The following is a 20,108-nucleotide window of genomic DNA, read 5'->3' on the forward strand; positions in this document are numbered from 1 at the left end:
AGGTGGGGCCTAATGGGAGGTCTTTAGGTCACTGGAGGCAAGACCTCAAAGGGATTATGGGACCTAAATTTCTCAATCTCTCTCTCTCTCTCTCTCCCCTCATTCTTTCTGCTTCCACATTTAATTGCTCACTAAGCCACATGCCCCCTGTTATGTCATCCACTGCCTTCTGTAGGTACCGTGCCTTTGAATTTCCCAAACTGTGAGCTAAATAAATCTTTTCTACTTTATGCTAACTGCTTCAGGTATTTCATCATAGTGACATGAAACTGACTAACATAGGACCTTTCTCCTGAGAAATGGTAATGCAGAAGTATTATCCTATTTAGAAATGCATCAAACCCTGAATGGGTGCTACCTCTAAAGATGTTTGATGCTAAACAATTCTAAACCATCATCACTACAAACACCACATCTTTTTTTTTTTATTATTCATATCTGCATACAATGCTTGGGTCATTTTTCCCCCCTATCCCAACCCTCTCCCTTACCACCCACTCCACCCCCTTCCTCTCCCTCCCACCCCCTCGATACCTGGCAGAAACTATTTTGCCCTTATCTCTAATTTTGTTGAAGAAAGGGTATAAGCAATAATAGGAAGGACCAAGGGTTTTTGCTAGTTGAGATAAGCATAGCAATACAGGGCATTGACTCACATTAATTTCCTGTGCATGCGTGTTACCTTCTAGGTTAATTCTTTTTGATCTAACCTTTTCTCTAGTTCCTGGTCCCCTTCTCCTATTGGTCTCAGTTGCTTTTTTTTTTTTTTTTTTTAATTTTAAAATTATTATTTTTATTATCTTAAATCACCCATGTTTTGGGTAGCATCCTTATTTATAAAGGTGGCAATAGCTGTTATTTATCTATTCTTTTTGTGTGTGTGATACTGGGGTTGAACTCAGGCTTTTGTGCTTGCAAGACAGGACTCTAGCACTTTTGCCACTCTGCCAGCCCTTTTTGTGTTGGTTATTTTTTTTCTTTCTTTTTTTTTACTGTTTTATTATTCATATGTGCATACAAGGCTTGGGTCATTTCTCCCCCCTGCCCCCACCCCCTCCCTTACCACCCATTCCGCCCCCTCCCTCTCCCCCCAACCCCCTCAATACCCAGCAGAAACTATTTTGCCCTTATCTCTAATTTTGTTGTAGAGAGAGTACAAGCAATAATAGGAAGGAACAAGTGTTTTTGCTGGTTGATAAGGATAGCTATACAGGGAGATGACTCACATTAATTTCCTGTGCGTGGGTGTTACCTTCTGGGTTAATTCTTTTTGATCTCACCTTTTCTCTAGTTCCTGGTCCCCTCCTCCTATTGGCCTCAGTTGCTTTTAAGGTATCTGCTTTAGTTTCTCTGCATTAAGGGCAACAAATGCTAGCTAATTTTTTAGGTGTCTTACCTATCCTCACCCCTCCCTTGTGTGCTCTTAGTTCTATCATGTGCTCAAAGTCCAATCCCATTGTAGTGTTTGCCCTTGATCTAATGTCCACATATGAGGGAGAACATATGATTTTTGGTCTTTTGGGCCAGGCTAACCTCACTCAGAATGATGTTCTCCAATTCCATCCATTTACCAGCGAATGATAACATTTCGTTCTTCTTCATGGCTGCATAAAATTCCATTGTGTATAGATACCACGTTTTCTTTTTGTTTTTTTTACCACATTTTCTTGATCCATTCGTCAGTAGTGGGGCATCTTGGCTGTTTCCATAACTTAGCTATTGTGAATAGCGCTACAATAAACATGGTGTGCAGGTGCATCTGGAGTAACCTGTGTCACAGTCTTTTGGGTATATCCCCAAGAGTGGTATTGCTAGATCAAATGGTAGATCAATGTTTAGCTTTTAAGTAGCCTCCAAATTTTTTTCCAGAGTGGTTGTACTAGTTTACATTCCCACCAGCAGTGTAAGAGGGTTCCTTTTTCCCCGCATCCTTGCTAACACCTGTTGTTGGTGGTGTTGCTGATGGTGGCTATTCTAACAGGGGTGAGGTGGAATCTTAGCGTGGTTTTAATTTGCATATCCTTTATTGCTAGAGATGGTGAGCATTTTTTCATGTGTTTTCTGGCCATTTGAATTTCTTCTTTTGAGAAAGTTCTGTTTAGTTCACTTGCCCATTTCTTTATTGGTTCATTAGTTTTGGGAGAATTTAGTTTTTTAAGTTCCCTATATATTCTGGTTATCAGTCCTTTGTCTGATGTATAGTTGGCAAATATTTTCTCCCACTCTGTGAGTGTTCTCTTCAGTTTAGAGACCATTTCTTTTGATGAGCAGAAGCTTTTTGGTTTTATGAAGTGCCATTTATCTATGCTATCTCTTAGTTGCTGTGCTGCTGGGGTTCCATTGAGAAAGTTCTTGCCTATATCTATTAATTTCAGAGTATTTCCTACTCTTTCCTGTACCAACTTTAGAGTTTGTGGTCTGATATTAAGATCCTTGATCCATTTTGAGTTAATATTGGTATAGGCAAACACCACATCTTTTGAATAAAGCATTAAAACTCAGGATGGAAAAAAAAGCAATTTTAACACTTAGATTAAATTTCACTTGACAATTATTGAAGAGTGAGAGATGCTGAATTGAATTATACTGAGTTATGTGTATTTCTTTAAACCTAAATGAAATTAATTTGTATTTTTTCTATAAATATAGGACTATCTAGTGTTTAACACTACCATCTTGAAAACATTTATTTTGGCCAGAGAAAGTGCAAAATGAAGCTAAAACTCAGCGATACATCTCTATAGGAAGCCAGACTAGACTCTACCACCTAGTGGTACCTTACTTAAATTACAAGAATAGTACTTGGGGTCATTAACACAGCATCTAGGATTCTACTTCCAAACCCCAATCTATTAAACAATGGCAAAACCAGTATTTTTTTTCTGTATCTGGCATAGAAAACACATACCCCAAATCAATAAGAAGTTTTGAAGTCCCCTAAGCCATCCATTTACAGCTAGGCAGAATATATTATTCATGTCCCAACTCATACCTTGTAATATTAGGACAACTTAAAAATCTTGCTGGCCTGGGAGAGACTGACCCTTTTAGGGCTAGTCAGTTCTTAGAGATGGCTTGATCAGGGACAAACATGTTATACACAAACCGACCAATTCTCAGTCTATAGCTCCAACCATCTCCTTAACTAACTCTTATACACCAAGCCAGTACTTCCCTTAACCTAAATCATCCCAGGGCCAGGTACTGGGCAACCAGAATCCACTCCTGTAATCCAGAGTCACTGGAATTATTCAAACTGGCCAATCCTGCTTGCTTCTCCCTGCCTTTTCTTTCCTGCAAAACCCCAACGAAGGTGTTGGCTTTTCACTCAGGCCTGTCTTTAGCCACCAACTCTGATGCTGTCCCTGTTGCCTTGCATGGTGTGGCTTGTACGCCTTCTCTTGGGAAATGTAAGAAATTAAAATCTTTTTATGGCATTGACCTGTCCCGGTTGTCACTTAGTAATCTCCATAAATTAAAATCCTGCAAGTATAAATGAGACACAGAACCCTGCCAATCCATTTCAGTGACTAACACTTTCATCCCACTTTCTAGGTAGGATACCATTATCCAGAAAATGTCTTCATTTTACTTTTTACAATTATGCATCATTTTGGGCCCACTTCTTATTTTGGAGAAAATAGGGCTATAAAAATGAAGAAAGGGAAAGACAGAGGAGAAAAAGAAGGAAAGGATGTAGTACCCACATGAAATGCCTCCCATGCATCTTATTCCTAACAGTGACACTCCTCAGAGTGTCATTTCTTCTCTCCCCACAGACAGATTCTTGGATCAGATATCTCTTTTCTTCTGCTGCCTCCAAGAGTTGGATCTATCCACTTACTAGAGATAGTTTTGTGATGAAGCTAGCAGCTCATGTTTCAAGACTCTTCAGTTGCACTGGGTCCCTTCAGTGCAATTGTAATTTGTATCCTTTATACTAAAGAGAGTCTTAAAACAGCTTTTTTTACTCTTCAAAAACTGAAAAGTGCCGGGCATGGTGATGCATGCCTGCAATCACAGTACTCAGAAGGCTAAACCAGGAGACTTGGCAAGTTCAAGTCCAACTTGAGCTACATAATGAGACCCTGTCTCAAAAGAAAATGGAGGGTGAAAGGTACAGGGCTCAGGAACCTCACATGAGAGCCTCTACTCTCATACCCAGCAACCTGAGCCCCCATGTCCTATCTATAAAAGGAGCTAGCAAGATCATCTGGTCGTAAGTTCTCTTCTTTTCTCCTTGGGTGCATTCATTTCTGTACATACTAATAAAGCAATATACCATTGACAAATGTGACTGCCCGGGCTCACTTTGTGCATTGGCGGAGGGGGGAGGGGCTCTGGATATCAAACCCAGTCTTGCTATGCACATTGGCTTTTTAAAGATGTTAAAATGGTCCCCAAAAAAATACCTCGTACAAATACAAGTTGATTCTCAACTGTACTGGCTAATGAGGACTCAGAACCAGAAGTAAAGCTTTTACAATGATGAAGCCTGGCACAAATGCTTTAAATTATAAGCTGAAGACTGGCTCAACCCAGATCTGTATTATGGGGTCAGTAGCCTGACCTGCACCTGGCTCTGCCAGTCTTGTACAGGACTCCCTATAAGTCATTCAACACTCTGGGCTTGCTTCCTGACACTCTAAGCAAGGGGAATAGGCCACAGGATCTCTGAGAAACCCACCCTCCACCCCCACCCCGTCTCTTGACCCTTCTGCCTCTCTTGCCCTTTGACCACTGTCCTAAAACTTGACCAGACTCTCTCTTAGTGTGCCAAACTAATTTAGGCATGTGGAACTGCGCAGAAGAGAGAGAGAATAAGACAGGAGAGGACAGAGACAGGAACAAGCTGCAGGTCAGGCAGTGCTGGGGCACTATACAGGGAGACAAGGGACAGGGTCAGCAGTGATCATACCTGGGGACCTAGGCAGGCCTCAAACACTAGGAAGTATCTCCTCCCTGGTGTCACTCTGGATTTGAGACTCCTGCCTTGAGTCTTCTGTCTGACTTACTGTGCTGCCTTATGCATTTATTTATTTGTTAACTGCTTTTTATCATTTATACTACTATCTCATGGACTAAATGTATGAGCCCCATCTTAGTTTTATTAATGTTTACTAAATGCGTCCTATGAACCAAGCACTTTGCCAATATTTACATGAATTATCTTCTTTATGCTCTAGAATGGGCTCTATCATCGTAGCCGTTTTGTGTGTGAGGAAATGGAGGCTCAGTGAGGTAACTTGCTCGAAGTCACAAAGCGTTAGAACCTACTCTTGAACCTGGAAGCACACATACTCTTGATCACCAGACCATTAATCCTCAGGCGTACAGCCCCTTCTCAGCGAGTCCACTATAGCTGACCAACCTATACACACACACACACACACACACACACACAGTGTCTGATCCTAAAACAATTACAGACAAACTGAAAATCCATTCATTCATTTTTCTACCTAACTCACAACCTGTGAGCTACTTTCCAGTCACAGTGAACAAAAATACAGGCAAGTCAAGATTTTGGCATGGTATCCATTGGCCTTTCGGTACTTCCTACTTAATCCTATGTTCTACAGGCCCCAGAGCTCTTAGCAGCACACCTGACCTGAGACTGGGGGTAAAGGTGAAAAGGGTTCACAGAGAAACTTGTTGAAGGCCAGTCATGCCCAGAGTTCAGTTTTAAACACATCAGCTACCCAACTAACTCCCCGGCTCCCCACAGAGGCCTTGGATTTGCCATCTGAATGGCTTTGCTTCTGGAAATTCAGAGCAGAAAAGATGCAAGCTTGGGCCTTGGCATCAAACATGCCTGCATTCAAAGCGTTCAGTTCTTCATCAAACCAAAATAATTGTATCCACTCCAGAATGCTGCTGTGGAGAGAATGCATATTAAGTGCTCAGAACGCAGAAAGAGCCCACTAATTAGTAGATATTAACATTTTCTTCCCCGCCCATCCAGGATATGCTTCTGAAATTCCCCATGTGCTCCCCTTCCACCAATACTGCAGCTCCCCCATCTGTAGCCAGGAGAGTCCAGTTGAGGAGGACCAGCCATGGCGAGCATCCTCTGCATCCCTAGCACTATGCTGGGTCTTGGGAATGTAAGTGGATGAAGCCATGTTCCCGAACTTAGGGAGCTCACAGTCTTGAGGGAGATGGAACAGAAACAGCTTGTGCCCATGTCACACAGTGAGTACAGCAATAGGTGCTTTGGGAACAGGAGAGGTGGGTCACATCACTGTAGGCCTGGGGACCAAGACAAGGAGCTTGAACTCAATTCTGAAGCTCCTGAAGGGCTTAAGGGAGAGTAGTCAAATGCACAAATGGATGTTTTAGGGAAGGGTCACTTTACTGGCCTTGTGGAGAAAGAAGTTCGGGAGAAAGAGAAAGGAACAGAGGGAAAAGCCATGGTAAAAACCCTTTGGACAATTAATATGTACTTAAAAAATAAAAGACAGGAGTATAAAACAGGTCCTTGTGGTGGGGGTGGGTAGTCGTGGGAGAGAGGAGGGTAAAAGCAGAAGATGAAGGAGTGTGAACACGGTCAATGTACTTTACATACTTGTATGAAAATAGAACAATGAAACCAGCTGAAATTGTTTCAGGAAGGAGGGGGGAGGATGAGGGAGAATGGGGGAGGGGGTGACTCCAACCAAGGCACATTGTAAGCACATATGGAAATGTCACAATGAACCACCTCCCCCACCGTACAACTGCTATATGCTAATAAAAATGTTTAAAAAAACAGTATTCTAGTCAAGACAGTGTGGGGAGAGAGAAAAAACGATGAATTCCAGTGTCTAGACAGTGAACATCAAAGGCTTTAACACTGGACACTGGACACTGGGCAATCCTCCAATGCTTAGATACTGAAGAAGGAGACGACACAGAGGCCTTTGCATCCATCACATTTTAAAAGTCAAGCTGGGCGCTGGTTGCTCATGTCTGTAATCCTAGCTATTTGGGAGGCTGAGCTGGGGAGACTAGCAAAAAGTTCCTGAGACCCCATTTCACTATGCACCCACTAGCTGAGCATAGTGGTGCATGCCTGTCACACCAGCTACTGTGGGAAGTGTAAAAATAGGAGCAGTCCAATCCAGGCTGGGCAAAAAGCGAGACCCTATCTCAACAGTAACCAGAACACAAAGGGCTTAAGTGGTAGAGTGCCTGCCTAGCAAGAGTGAAGTCCTGAGTTCAAACCTCATACTGATGAAAAAAAACAAAAAACAGCATTCTCACTTAAGGCAACCGAACTTGCACTGTAATTATCTGTTGTTGGTTCATTTAGTCAGTCAATTAATATTCATGGTCCACTTAAATGTCAAGCATGGTCTTGGGTACTGGGAGGGTTCCAATGACAAACCAGTTGAGTAAGAAGTACAAAGACCCGGAGATGATATAAGCAACGGAGCATGGTATGGTTTGTCTGAAAGGTGGGGCACAAAGAGGAAAATGCAGGAAATGTAGACTGCAGGACTTACGCTAAGGACTTTGAACTCTGGGTGGTGGACATGGAGAACCACTGAAGGTTATAACAGCAGAGAGGATTGGAGCTAAACCCAAACAGATCCCTCTCACAGAGAAGAATCCACAATGTCTTCTTTGTCTCTCCTTTTAGAATCCCTGGGCCTTCACATTTTCCCATCTGGGATTCTTTTTCATGCTTTCAGGGCCCACTATTTATTATGTGGTCCATACATAATACGTTGAGAGCATAAACACAGTACAGCCTGGATGTGCAAAGAAGGCACATGGGACGTATGTGAGAGACTGACTAGTCAAACTGAATAAACCTAAGACCCTTGACAAATGAAGCTCTCTGAGGATCCCCAAGCACCCCACGAGCATGGCCTCAGGCCTTGTCACCCAGGAATGAACAGCTCTGAGCAGGAGTAATGAGGCATCTTCATTATTCGAGGAGCAATTCCAAGCCTCCAATCCCTAAGTTCTAAAGAGCTGGACGCCTTCCAGGGTTAGGTGTGTGGCGCTTAGTTCTGAGGGTGCAGGAGCACACCCTGTGCCTGACAGGGGAAGGGAAGTAGAACACTGAGCACTTTCGGCCCATCAGTCATATGCCGCATCTTCTCACTTATATCCGTGCACAAGAACAGTGGGCTACCGCTCTGGCTCCCCCACCACACCTGAGCCTCATCTTCCTCACCATCTCCTGTTCTTTGGCTTGAGACTCTTCTGGACCCTGCTTTCTTGCTATTGTGTGACGCCTTGAGTTGGTTCTCTCCCCTCTTGGGAGGCCCATTCTCTCTGTTATAATGTTGGGAAACTCTCAGGCCCGTCTCCACAAAGCATGAGAGAAATTCAAATGGTAAAGCTCCTGCCTAGCAGGTGCAAGGCCCTAAGTTCAAAACTCCAGTCCCCTCAAAGGGTAGTGAGAGGTTGAGTGATTATGGATGGCAGAGATCTTGCAAGTAGTTTCTTGATAAACAACTAAATATGGTTTTTCATTTCTTAAAGGATCAAGTATTTCCGGGGAGAGCCATTTCAATTTCATATCTACATGTTGAGCATTTACTATAACTAATAACCAACATGGAGAGGACAAAGAAAAAACAAATAAAAACCCAGTGAACATCAGGGAATCCAGAAATCCATTTGATTTCAGTACCACTGAATTTTTCCAGAAATAAAATTTCCTTCTCACATTGGTTTGATTCAAAATTAAAAGTTCATACTATCCAACTCTTCACTCCTTTCATGGAGGACCTCCCATGATGGGGTGGAAGGTGGGACCCAAGATTTGAAATTCTCTGTGAATAATGCCAAAGATTTTCTGCACACAGATGATTAAGAGTAGTCTATAATTTTTTCTCAATTAAACTGGAATGATAAAATAAGCTGAGATAATTGCTTTTTAAACTATTCACTGTCATGTTCCCATTGTGCTCACTGTTTGGAGACCCCAGGCTTCTCTGGCAACTCCATCACTGTCCCCACAGGTACTGGCCTACCTGCTGGGCTGCCTCATGGAAGAGTTCCTGTGCAGAGGACATCTGGGGCATTCTCCTGGAAGTGGGGTCCTGGTTCTCTCGGTGGGGAGATCCCTCTGGAAAGTTAAAGCCATCCTTGGTGAGGTCGCTCCTCCTTCCCTTGCTTCTCACTGTCCATTCTTCCTCTACACCAGGCAAAGCCCTGGGAGAGGAATGAACCTTGTTCTACCTGTTTGGAGACTCCTGGTAGTCACTTTGGTACTCCCATCTCTCATGCTCCAGAGCCACCTGTGCTCAAATTCTGCATCCTACCGCCACAGTGCCCCGAGCTTGCTCTCTCTTCCCTGAGCTCCTTCAACATGTGAGGATCTGCCCACCCCCTGAGAACACAGGTCTGCCCTCCTCCCCCATCCAAAGGTGCCTCGGGAACCCTTTGTCCTGAGCAAGAACCCGAGCTAGGTGGTGACTACCTGTAGACTTGGACCATGAGCAGAGTGGGAGAAGGGAGGTTAGGAGGTTGTCCTGGGAGTCCCCTGGGGCAGAACCAGAATGGAGCAGGAGGGCAGCAAAAGATGCCTGCACATCCTCAAAAAAGGGCAATCCTCACCCAACCGGAGCGACTTCCCTGGCTTTCTTTGGGGTAGGAACCTTGTCTCCTGGGACAGGGTTCACAACATTTTGGACAAAGGAAAGGAGAGGATGCGAAAAAGCGGCGAAGTCATAGAGCTCTCCGTCCTGTGGGAGACTATGACCCATGGATTAGCCATGGGTGGCAAGGGAAAGTGCGCCGAGGAATAGTAAAAATAAAAGGTTGGGGGCGGGAGTGTTTGCCAAGAGACAAGCTGGGGAGCCTGCGTGGACTTGGTGAGCTGCGCTCTGCCTAAAGCGGGGTGATGAGTTGAGGGCTCGGGTGGGCTGCCCACAGCGCGCTGAGCAGTGCAGCGCTGGCCTCGCACGTCCCGCAGCCTGCGGACAAGGGACCCCGGCCCTCACCCACCTTCCCCACCATGTGTCGGCCCACGCTGGGCCCGGCCCCCAAGAACCCCCTCCCAAGCCCTGGGAGAGCCCCACGCGCGCCGGGTGGCCGCGGGAGGGGAGCGTCTACCTGAGCGGCGGGGCAGTGCGTGACCCCCAAGCCTGGCCTGTCCCTGAGGGCCAGCGCTTGTCCTGCGGAGAGGGGCTGCAGGAGACCACCCTCACTGCCACCAGCCGGCGGCCCGCACCTGTGGGGACCGCGAGCTCCGCGCGCTGGGCCCGCCCCGCCACGCCCCGCCGCCACGTGGCAGACCGCGTCCCAGCTGTCCCGCTTCCCGCCGGGGCTGGGACACCCGAGCCACGCAGCAGGGCCTCTGTCCCAGGAGTACAAGGAGGGGCTGCACGGCCTCCTTTCTCCTCCCCAAGGGTCAGGCGGCCCAGGGGAAGGGGACCGAAACTCCATTCGGCGGGCGCGGAGGAGGTCCGCAGGCCCACAGGCTCCACCTGACCGAGCACGGCCACCAACCACCTGCCAGCCAGCTCTATGCAGCCAGCTGAGGTGGCCGGCCCTGGGGCTGGAGACAGAGACGCCAGCTTACCGCGGTGGCTCGCTCTCGAAGTGCTGTCCTACAGAGCACAGTACGCGTGCAGGAGGAGCTCCCGCCCGGGACCCTCCCGCGACCCCCGGGGGAGGTGCAGGAGACGCTTCTGGGCGGGAGCCCGGGACCCTGGGACCCTGCGCACCCGGCGACCTGCAGTGCGACTGGCTGCCCAGTCAGGTGGCAACCGGAAAGGGCCCCCCAGACATGTTGGGCGCACACACACACACACACACACACACACACACACAGATTAAATTATCTCCATTTCCAATCTGGCATATTTCCTAAACCTTAAATAACTTGCTAGGGCTTCTGAGAAACAGGAGGGCATCTGGGAGTACTTCCCACGCCCACAGGCCTTTGTGTGAAATCCCTAAAAATAGAGGCTGTTCTTTTTAAAACAAAAGGAAAGGCAAAGCCATGGAACACTGACAGAGCCTTAACCTCTCTTTTCTGCTCCAGCAAAGAAGTTGCACGTGTACGAAGGTATCTTACATAAAATTTGCCGTTTAATCCATTTTTAATTGAACGATTCAGGGTATGAATCACATCCACAACGTTGTGCAGCCATCATCAGTATTGCCAAAACTTTTTTTATTATCCCAAACAGAAACACCATATTCATTAACCAATAATGCCTTATTCCCCCTACCTCAGCCCATGGTGACCTCTTGTTCACTTCCTGGCTCTTTGAATTTGCCTATTTGGATACTTCATCTAAGTGGAACCATACAGTATTTGTCCTTTTCTGTCTGGTTTATCACCTGTCTGGTTTATCACACTTAGCATAATGTCCCCAGCATTAATCCATATTGTAACGTGTATCAGAATATTTTAACTCCAGGGAAAAGATTTTCATTTATTTATGGGATTTTTTGTTTGTTTGTTTTGCAGTGCTGGGGATTGAACCCAGGAACTTGTGAGTGCTAGGTAATTGCTCTAACACTGGACTACAACTTCAGCCTGCAAATAAGTTACAGAGTAGCCATCTGTGAAAAAAAGATGGCTAGACAGGATGGCAGAATCCACTGTACCTTTGAGTCCTACATGACATTTATTATTATTGTTTTATTATTATTTTGCCTCAACCTGGTTTCCTGCTTGCTGTCCCCTTCTGATAAGCCTCTCTCTAAATCAGTGTGAATTCTGAAGTATGCGCATTCAAATCTGTATCAGCCCGAGTTAACATTAGAAAAGAAAATCCACTCCTCTTCAGAAGCACCTGCTTTCTGCCACTCATCATTTACTAAGCTTAGAAGCATCATCTGAACCTTAGAACAAATGTGCTTGTTTCTCTTTCATGTTAAGGCTAAACTGAGAAACTTACTCATTTGCAAAGAAAAAATTATACTCCTTAATGTACATTTAATTTCTAACTGTGATAATAGTGAAGTAGATAACAGTGAAAATAGTGTACTGCACATCCTTACAACAAAACATTTCAATTTCTAAGATACTACACTTTAAGACCTAATAGAAGGATGTTCATTGCATCATTAATTTGTAATAGTTTGAAAAATAAGAACAACTTAAAAATCCAACCACAGAAGACTGTTTAAATAAGTTTGGCACAGCCAAACAAGGACAACCAGCATTTGAAAAAATTTGGTGGTTTTATATGTACTAACATGGAACTCTGTTCATCTTACAATATTGGAAAAATTCAAGCAAGCTGAAGAATTAATGTGTATGGTGTATTATCATTTATACATATTATATAGGTGTAGTTTGTATAGAAAAATAACACCAATGTATTTTAGTTTTCATCTCTAGAGAGTGGGGTTGATAGCAAAGTGGAAGACAAAGCCATTTTGGTGTATAAATCTGGACTTTTATTGATTTTTTTTCTTATAATCAGCGCATGTTACTTTGGAATTTGAGGATAAATGAGTAAGAAAGTCAAAAAGACAAATAATGTGAGGAAGACTGTATTTTCCAAAGGTGAAGGAGCTAATGTATCCCATCTCATAGCTCTTCTTACAGCAGAAAGTTGAGATTCCTTCAAAAGGAGATGCAGTCTGTATTTGCTCTCACTGAGTCACATGAGGGACTTGACCAATAGTAGAAATGAGAAAAGTGACATTCTTGTCCTCATAGGCTAAGTCATAAAGGCAATAGAGGTCCCTCTGGTTCCTCACTCTTGAAACACTTACCCTTGGGATTCACAGTTGTGAAAAAGCCCAGGCCACATAAAGACGCCACATGTGGGAGTTCCAAGCATTAGCCAGTGTCAGCCACCAGACACATGAGTGAAATAAGCCTTCAGATGGTTCCAGCCCACGGCGGAGGTCCCAGCCTCGCAGCGCCAAGGCAAGCTCTGCTTGCTGGGCTCTGCCTGAGTTCCTGACCCACAGACACCGTGAAAGAGAATATGTTACTGTGGTTTCTTTAAGCCGCTAAGTTTTGGGGTGATTTGTTATGTAGCAATAACCAATGTATAATGCATCCAACCAAAATAAAAAATGGCTTGTTTTCTCTCAGAATATTTTTATCCATTTCATTGTTTGAATTCACTGTTATTGCAGCCCAATTATATAAAATATTATTATAAAAACTCATCTTTTAAAAAACATTCAGGGCGCCGGCGTGTCCTGCGGTCTTCTCCGTTACTTTTGTTCTCAGATCCACCCCGGCCTGCGCGGGGGACGCATTACGGGATTGACTGAAGGCCTGCATGGATTCCATGTCCATTAGTTTGGAGATAACACTCAAGGCTGTACCAGTGCAGGTCCTCACTTTAATCCTCTATCCAAAAAACATGGTGGGCCACTGGATCAAGAGAGGCATGTTGGAGACCTGGGCAATGTGACTGCTAACAAAGATGGCGTGGCTGATGTGTCCATTGAAGATTCTCTGATCTCACTCTCAGGAGAACATTCCATCATTGGCCGTACAATGGTGGTCCATGAAAAGGAGGATGACTTGGGCAAAGGTGGAAATAAATGATGAAAGTACAAAGACAGGAAATGCTGGAAGTCGTTTGGCTTGTGGAGTAATTGGGATCACCCAGTAAACATTCCCTACCACGTGGTGTCTGAGTCACAGTAATTCATCTGTTATTCTGCTAGCTGTAGAAATTCAACTTGATAAAACATTAAAAACACTGTAATCTTAAAAGTATAATTGTGTGACTCTTTTTAAGTTGCTTTAAGTACTTGTAATGATCACTTGGAAGATTTGTATAGTTTTATAAAACTCATTCAATTAAAATGTCTATTTCAATGAAAAAAACAAATTCAGTAACAACTCCAGCTCAAAGTGAGCTGTTGCTCTATGTACCTTACCTGACTAGCTGCAGAGATGCTCCTTCACCTTTTTTCCAGCAGTTGGTCCTAAGAATTGCCTTCTGTGTGGAGACTGGTGAAGAAACCGTGTCTTGAAAGATGACCTCCTTTGTGAGAAAGCCTGAACCTTGGGAAGGGATCAGAGCTTGGACAGAATCAAGCAGAATAGAAATAGGAAGGCAGGTTGAAAACACTGAATCAGATTTAAGTATGTATGTATACAAAACATGTCTTATAGCCTAGACCCCAGAACCATAGTGCCTCATGAGGGGGATCAGTTCCTGGCTGTACTTCACAACCACGTAGGAGTGGTTTCAGTTCCTGGAGGTATTAAATCTGTATGCCCAGAGATTCCTACTTCATTACTTAGTTGGTCTGGGGGCCCTGGGCATCAGCATTTTAACTCCTCCCTCCAGTGCTTCCAAATTCGAAAATTATGCAAGAAATAAAAAATGTCCTATTAGCAGTGGTGTCTTATTCTAGTTACAATTGTTAATTGTTAGGAGGAGTGTGAAAGCTATCCCTAAGAGCACACAGGCAGTGTACCATATGGTAACAGTTGGTCATTGTGATACACCTTCTAAGGGTCACTTGACTATTTTAAAAAATCATATTTGCTGGCCCTGATGGTTGAACCAGGATTTTACCCTCAGTTTGGTTCCAACCTCAGGTCTCTCTTCTCCACAGCAATGCAGCCTCTTTAATCCAGGGGAACAGACAAGACTAAAAAAGTTTCTTCTCCTTCCTGGATTTTGACATGTGTTCCCAAAAGGGAACTCTGTAGGAAGGGCTGCCAGGCATTCTTGGAAGTTGGAAGCATGGATTCAGGAGATGCAAACCTGAGTGCTCCTAGGCCACAGAGAAATAAGGGTTGGGCCCTAGGGAGACCAGAATCCTGGAGAAGGAGGGGCCACCACTGCCCTGCTGACAGGTGTCTCAGCTCCTGCTGAGCAGGTTTCTCCTCCAGGATCTAAGCTATTTGTTGACTCTGGGGTTTGCCCTGCAACAAGAGAAAGTCATTCTTCCTGTATCGGCCACCTGGCACCTGTTACAGGTCAGGACCTGCTGGGGGCATGAGAAAACATATGATACAGGGAGGAGTCTAAGAAGCAGGATCCTGTTTATTTCACGAGGACATGACAGCTCGACTGAACTGTGACAGCAATGTGGTTAGCATTCAGCATTTACTTAAATGTCATGACTGAAAGCCTAGTGGCAGACCTGCAAGAATGTAGAAGAGAGAAGTCAGGTCTGAATAGGAGTCCTAGTTCTCTCTTTGCACTATATGACTTTGCCCAGGTTTTTTTGTTTCATTTTGTTTTGTTTTTTTTGTATTATGTTTGAGGCTCAGTTTCCTTATTTGTAACATGGAGTTAATGATAAGACTTGCCAAGTCTACCCACAAGACTTTTGAATGTTCCAGGATTTTGCTGGAGATTGAAATCCAAATCGCTGTCTGCTGTTTTCAGAATTCACTATACTTCCATTTTGAAAATCACATAATCAGTTTTCTGGTCCTACTACTGTTATCCCAGAACCTCAAACTCCCTGGTTCTGCTTCTTCCATAGGATGTGCAAACTCCCTTTGCACCCTCACATATAACTCACAGCACCTGGACCTCTCCTTCAGCCACATCCACCATATACTTGTGGATCAGCAAGCACTGGAGCCAACATGGAACACACCATGAGGAGGAAGACTGCTCTGGACAGGGGGGATAAGACATTAATCACATTCTCATGCTAATAAGCACAGATAGCTAGGCTAGGAGGATGGATAGGAAGGGACCTCAATACTCAGAGAATTTAAATGGTCTAATCAGGAACATTGGGGTAAGCTTTTCTGAGAAAATGATGCTAGGGCCAAGATGTGAAGGACAGAGTTTGGATGAGGTTTTTAACAATGTACAGAGAAAACCATGGCTTTTGGCAAAGTGAGGGGGTGGGGGGTGGGGAAGCGCAACCAAGCATTGGGAGCTGAAGGCAGTCAGCAGTGACAGAGCAGAGGGATGGGAGGTTTCCAGAAGGGGTGGTAGGTGGGGATTGGTGGCAAGACCAAAGTAAGGAGTTTCATGGTTATCCAAACAGCATATGGGAAGCTTCTGAAGAGCTTTCACATGGTTGTTATCTGGAACAAAGATTGGAGGTCAGCAAGAGTGGATCTGCAACAAGAGTGGGTATGCAGAAACTTGCAGGAACACAGATAAGCCTGGGGTAGCCTGGGCTGTGGTGGTGGTAAAGGAAGCAAGGTTCCAGTGGATTAGAGAAATATTCATAAGCCTGGTCCCCCCAGGAGGTGACAATCTGATTGATCAGATCATAGAATAATATTGAATCCAACAGAGAACAAATGTCATTTCCACTAACAGGCACTCATGTGAACATTCTCTTATTTTGCTGCTTCCTGTCTTTGTCCTATATAGCTGAGGTGGGAAAAGGGCTGGGGTCCACTGGCTTATTGACAGAGACCTGGCCATCCTACTTGTTATTCACTCTCATCCCACATATGGAGAGGGTCTGGTCTACCAGAGGGTGCCGGGGAAGGACATGGTTCTAGAAGCCTTCAGTCCTGGCTGCATCCTCTACCCCATTCTATGCTAGGCTTGGGAAACAGGCCCAGCACATACTAAGTAAGAAGGTACTTCATATTCCACCAGCCTTGGACTTTGCTTTTATTTATTCGATATATATCTTGCTATGCTTATTTATTTTGATTCACATCTTGCTATGTAGCCCGGGAAGCCCTGATCCCACTGCATTAAGTGCTGGGTTTACAGGCATGCACTACCACACCCAGGTAGCTGTGGGGTCTGGTGTGTCTCCTTTGGGAATGTTTAGAAGCTTGTGGTGAGTGCAGTTGTGGTTGACTGCTGAATTCCAGTATTCCCACCTGATCATGGCATCCTCTTAATGTCACTGAATCTCCATTATCACTCCCAATGTTACCCTGTAATACTGTTCCTTCACTTATTCATACCTGCTTACGTGTGAGAGAGTTTGATGCTCTGTGAACATAAAGCCTTTAAGAAGCTTACAAACTAATCCAGGGGTCCCCAAATCTTCTCCCAATAAGCAATTAGGAATGTGAATTTTCCTGAAATGGCAATATGAAAAACCACTAAAGTAAACCTCATGAGAGACATCATGCATCATCACACAGACACAGAGTTGTTCAGAAAGTCAGAAACAAAGGAGCTAGCAAAGAAGAGAGAGAAATGGTGAAAGAACAGATTTAAGATAACGTGAGAGAGAACCATCATATCCACATAAACGTGCAGAAGTGAGAAATTGGGGACTTCTGTCTCAACATATTCCCTTACTGTTTTAGGATATTTGTCATGTGTTGCAATATACAGCAGTGTTAAGACTTTGTCTAGAAAGTTCCATACCTTTCAGGTGTCTAATAATGGAATCAGCTCTTTTTTCAATCGAGCTTTTAAAAATGTGTTCCTAAGTTTAGGTTGTGAGCTTGGTAATTCTGCAGTCCATTTGTCAGCAGACAAAAATTATTATCTTCCTCACACAATTCCCATTACTTTTACTTCATTAACTATTTCTTGCGGCCCAATTAAATGACTGATTTCCTTGTATCTTCAGTGTTTTGAAAGACAATACTGGTTGAGTATCCCTTATCCAAAATGCTTGTAAACAGAAGTGTCTCAGATTTTGGAATATTTGCCTAAACATAGTATCTTGGGGATTTTTTTTGTTTTTGGGGTGGGATTGAAGTTTGAACTCAGGGCTTTGCTTTGCAAAGCAGAAGCTTAACTACTTGAACCATGCCCCCAGTCCATTTTGCTGTAGTTATTTTGCATATGGGGACTCATGAACTATTTACCTGGCCTGCCTTAAACCACCATCCTCCTGATCTCAGCCTCCCAAGTAGCTAGGATTACAGGAGTGAGCCACCAGTGCCCAGCAGGACTCATTTTTAAATATAATGAAATTCATTAATGTTTCATATATACCTGTCTACACAGCCTGAAAGTAACTTCATACACTTTTAGCATGCCTGCATTCTGTCAGCAACCCATGAGGTCATGTGTGGAATTTCCTGCTTGTGGTGACACATCTGCATTAGAAAAGTTCTGGATTGGGCTGGAGGCATGGTTCAAGTAACAGAACACTTGCCTAACATGTGAGGGCCTCAGTTCAAACCTCCATTCCCCACCCCCCCCAAAAAAAGAAAGTTTTGGATTAGAGATGCTCAACCTGTATTGTTTGCAAATCAGAAACTTCACACCTCACTTTAAATGAAATGAGGCTTTCAAAACTTGTCTGATTCTGGTTTATCTTGCCTTTGAGGCACTGAAATCTGAATTAGGAAGTGTTTATTGCTTTACAGTTCAGAAATTGTTACCTCAAATAACCTTTCACAGCTACTTGATTTTCATCATCCCATTTTGCAGATGTAAACAACTGCGGTCCACAAAGGATTAAGTGATTTGAACAAGGGTACATAAAGGCAGGCCTGCAATTTGGAAGTCCTTGACTATAAGTCCCCTGGCCCAGGTACCAGTAGAACTTCATCAAATCACACCCACAAGAAACACAAGTAACCTCATTTGAGGCTGTCTCATGCAGCATTAGCTATGCTGCCTGGGGAAGGCTTCCCTAAAGAATACACACTTTTTGTATATGTATTAAAGCTTTCTATTTCTCCCTATGCTTTGTGCAGGATCTGTTCTCAAACCACACACAAAAGCCAGCTCATAAAATGTCCACACCTACTCTCACGTTGTCTTCTGTAAGGTATAGAGTTATCTGCATGTGTTTACTGTTGTGTCCTTTCTGCCATTTCATTTCATGCTCTAGCAATCCGTTTTACCCTCAAGTTGTTGCACACAGAAGTTGCTTAGGTGATGGTGCTGGAGCTCCAATAAGCAAAGGGAAACTACCATATTGGAGGTTTAAGAGGTTAAGTTTTACAGTTGTCCAAACATCTTGAAGGAAAAGACAGAGTACCATAAACCTAATTGTACTCTGGAAGAATTGAACAGTAGTGTATGACTGCAGGGGATTTAAAATACCAGCCTTTCCATGGAGACTGTGCTAGTGACTACTCAGGCCCTGCTGCTTTCAGGAAGGTACCTCCAGAACCCTGGACACAATCATCCTTTGGTGTACTTTTACCCTCAGGTTTGTGGCTCCCTATACAGCATGAATATCTCAATCCTATGATAGATCAGTTCCTTAGGAACAAAGTCTATTCCTCATTTCCACACTCAAGGTTTGAATCCTATCCAAATTACAGGGTAATTTTTGACATTGTTCTCTATTTCCACTGTATTAGGTCTGTTATATTTTCTATCTTTTGGGAAGTTTACTAAAACTGTACTTTCTAGAAAACTATCCTAAACAGGGAATAACTGTACTTACCCACTTACCCATTGATGAGGAATGAGATGTAAATTACTCAGCACAGCACCCATCTTTACACTCAATGTTTGCTTTAATAATCTGAAGTACAACCCTGCAGCCTGTACTTGATACCACTATCATTACCTTTCAGATGCTCGGCTACAAACCAGTATTTGCACGATGCCTTACTAGGTAGGCGATCGAGGCTGAATGAATGAAGGGCCAAAGCTCTAAGCCCCAGCAAAGGAGGATTCAAATCAATGAGAACACGGCTACTAGCACAGGTAGACACTTCTTTGGCTCCCTCCTCATCTTCACAGTAACAACACAGTTTCAGAAGCTTATTAAAAATGGGAGAAGTTAGGGAGAATGAAGGTTACAACTTTAAAAGTTCATCCAAGTAGATAAATATGCAAAGGCTGTAAAGTTCTCTATTTTACAATTCAAGACAATTTAAATTTTTGTTTTCCCAGTTGTTTGAAAACGTCATTCTTGTTTACAATATCACATTTTCATCCTGGCTCTTCTACATATGCCTTATACATCTGGATGAGCATGTGGGTAAAAGGTTTTACTATAAACCTCCTTTTTATTTGAAAATGACAAAGAAAAAAACCTCTGAACTTATGAGACCCATATTTTGGCTTTAAAGTTTTTTACCTCTATTGAATCTTATCCATCATATTGATGTCATTTAGTCTAGTATCTTATTAGACTCACCAAAGGGAAGAGATTAAACAGCCAACACTCTAAAAAATTTAAAATTCTATCCAAGCATATAACCAAGAAAAATCTTATTTTTGTGCATGATAAATTGTCAAGTAAGACTCAATGACAACACATTAATTCAAGTGATTTCAATTTTATTTTTTTTCATATAATCTTCAGAAGGTGGGAGAAGTGTCATGGAGATTATCTTCCCATCCCTCTCCCCA

The 20,108-nt window shown here is 43.7% G+C and overlaps 1 protein-coding gene and 1 pseudogene across 4 annotated transcripts in view; one reads left to right on the forward strand and one right to left on the reverse strand.

Moving 5' to 3' along the window:
* Slc12a8 (solute carrier family 12 member 8) overlaps positions 1-10,672 on the reverse strand; it is a 172,068-nt gene extending 161,396 nt beyond the window's left edge. For 3 of the 4 annotated variants that reach the window (XM_074073347.1, XM_074073346.1, XM_074073344.1), the window contains exons 1-2: positions 10,057-10,189; positions 8,973-9,067 (exon numbers count right to left, since the gene is read on the reverse strand). In XM_074073347.1, coding sequence (XP_073929448.1) covers positions 8,973-9,023 — 51 coding nt within the window. In that variant the 5' untranslated portion in view covers positions 9,024-9,067; positions 10,057-10,189. Of the gene's footprint in view, positions 1-8,972; positions 9,068-10,056; positions 10,190-10,525 lie in introns of those variants that run through there. The other variant, XM_074073345.1, reaches the window with a different exon arrangement.
* Positions 10,673-12,730: 2,058 nt separating this feature from the next.
* Positions 12,731-13,756, forward strand: LOC109699480 (superoxide dismutase [Cu-Zn]-like; annotated as a pseudogene).
* Positions 13,757-20,108: the final 6,352 nt, after the last annotated feature.

This window comes from Castor canadensis, chromosome 5 (assembly GCF_047511655.1).
Source record: "Castor canadensis chromosome 5, mCasCan1.hap1v2, whole genome shotgun sequence".
Taxonomy (NCBI): Eukaryota; Metazoa; Chordata; class Mammalia; order Rodentia; family Castoridae; genus Castor; species Castor canadensis.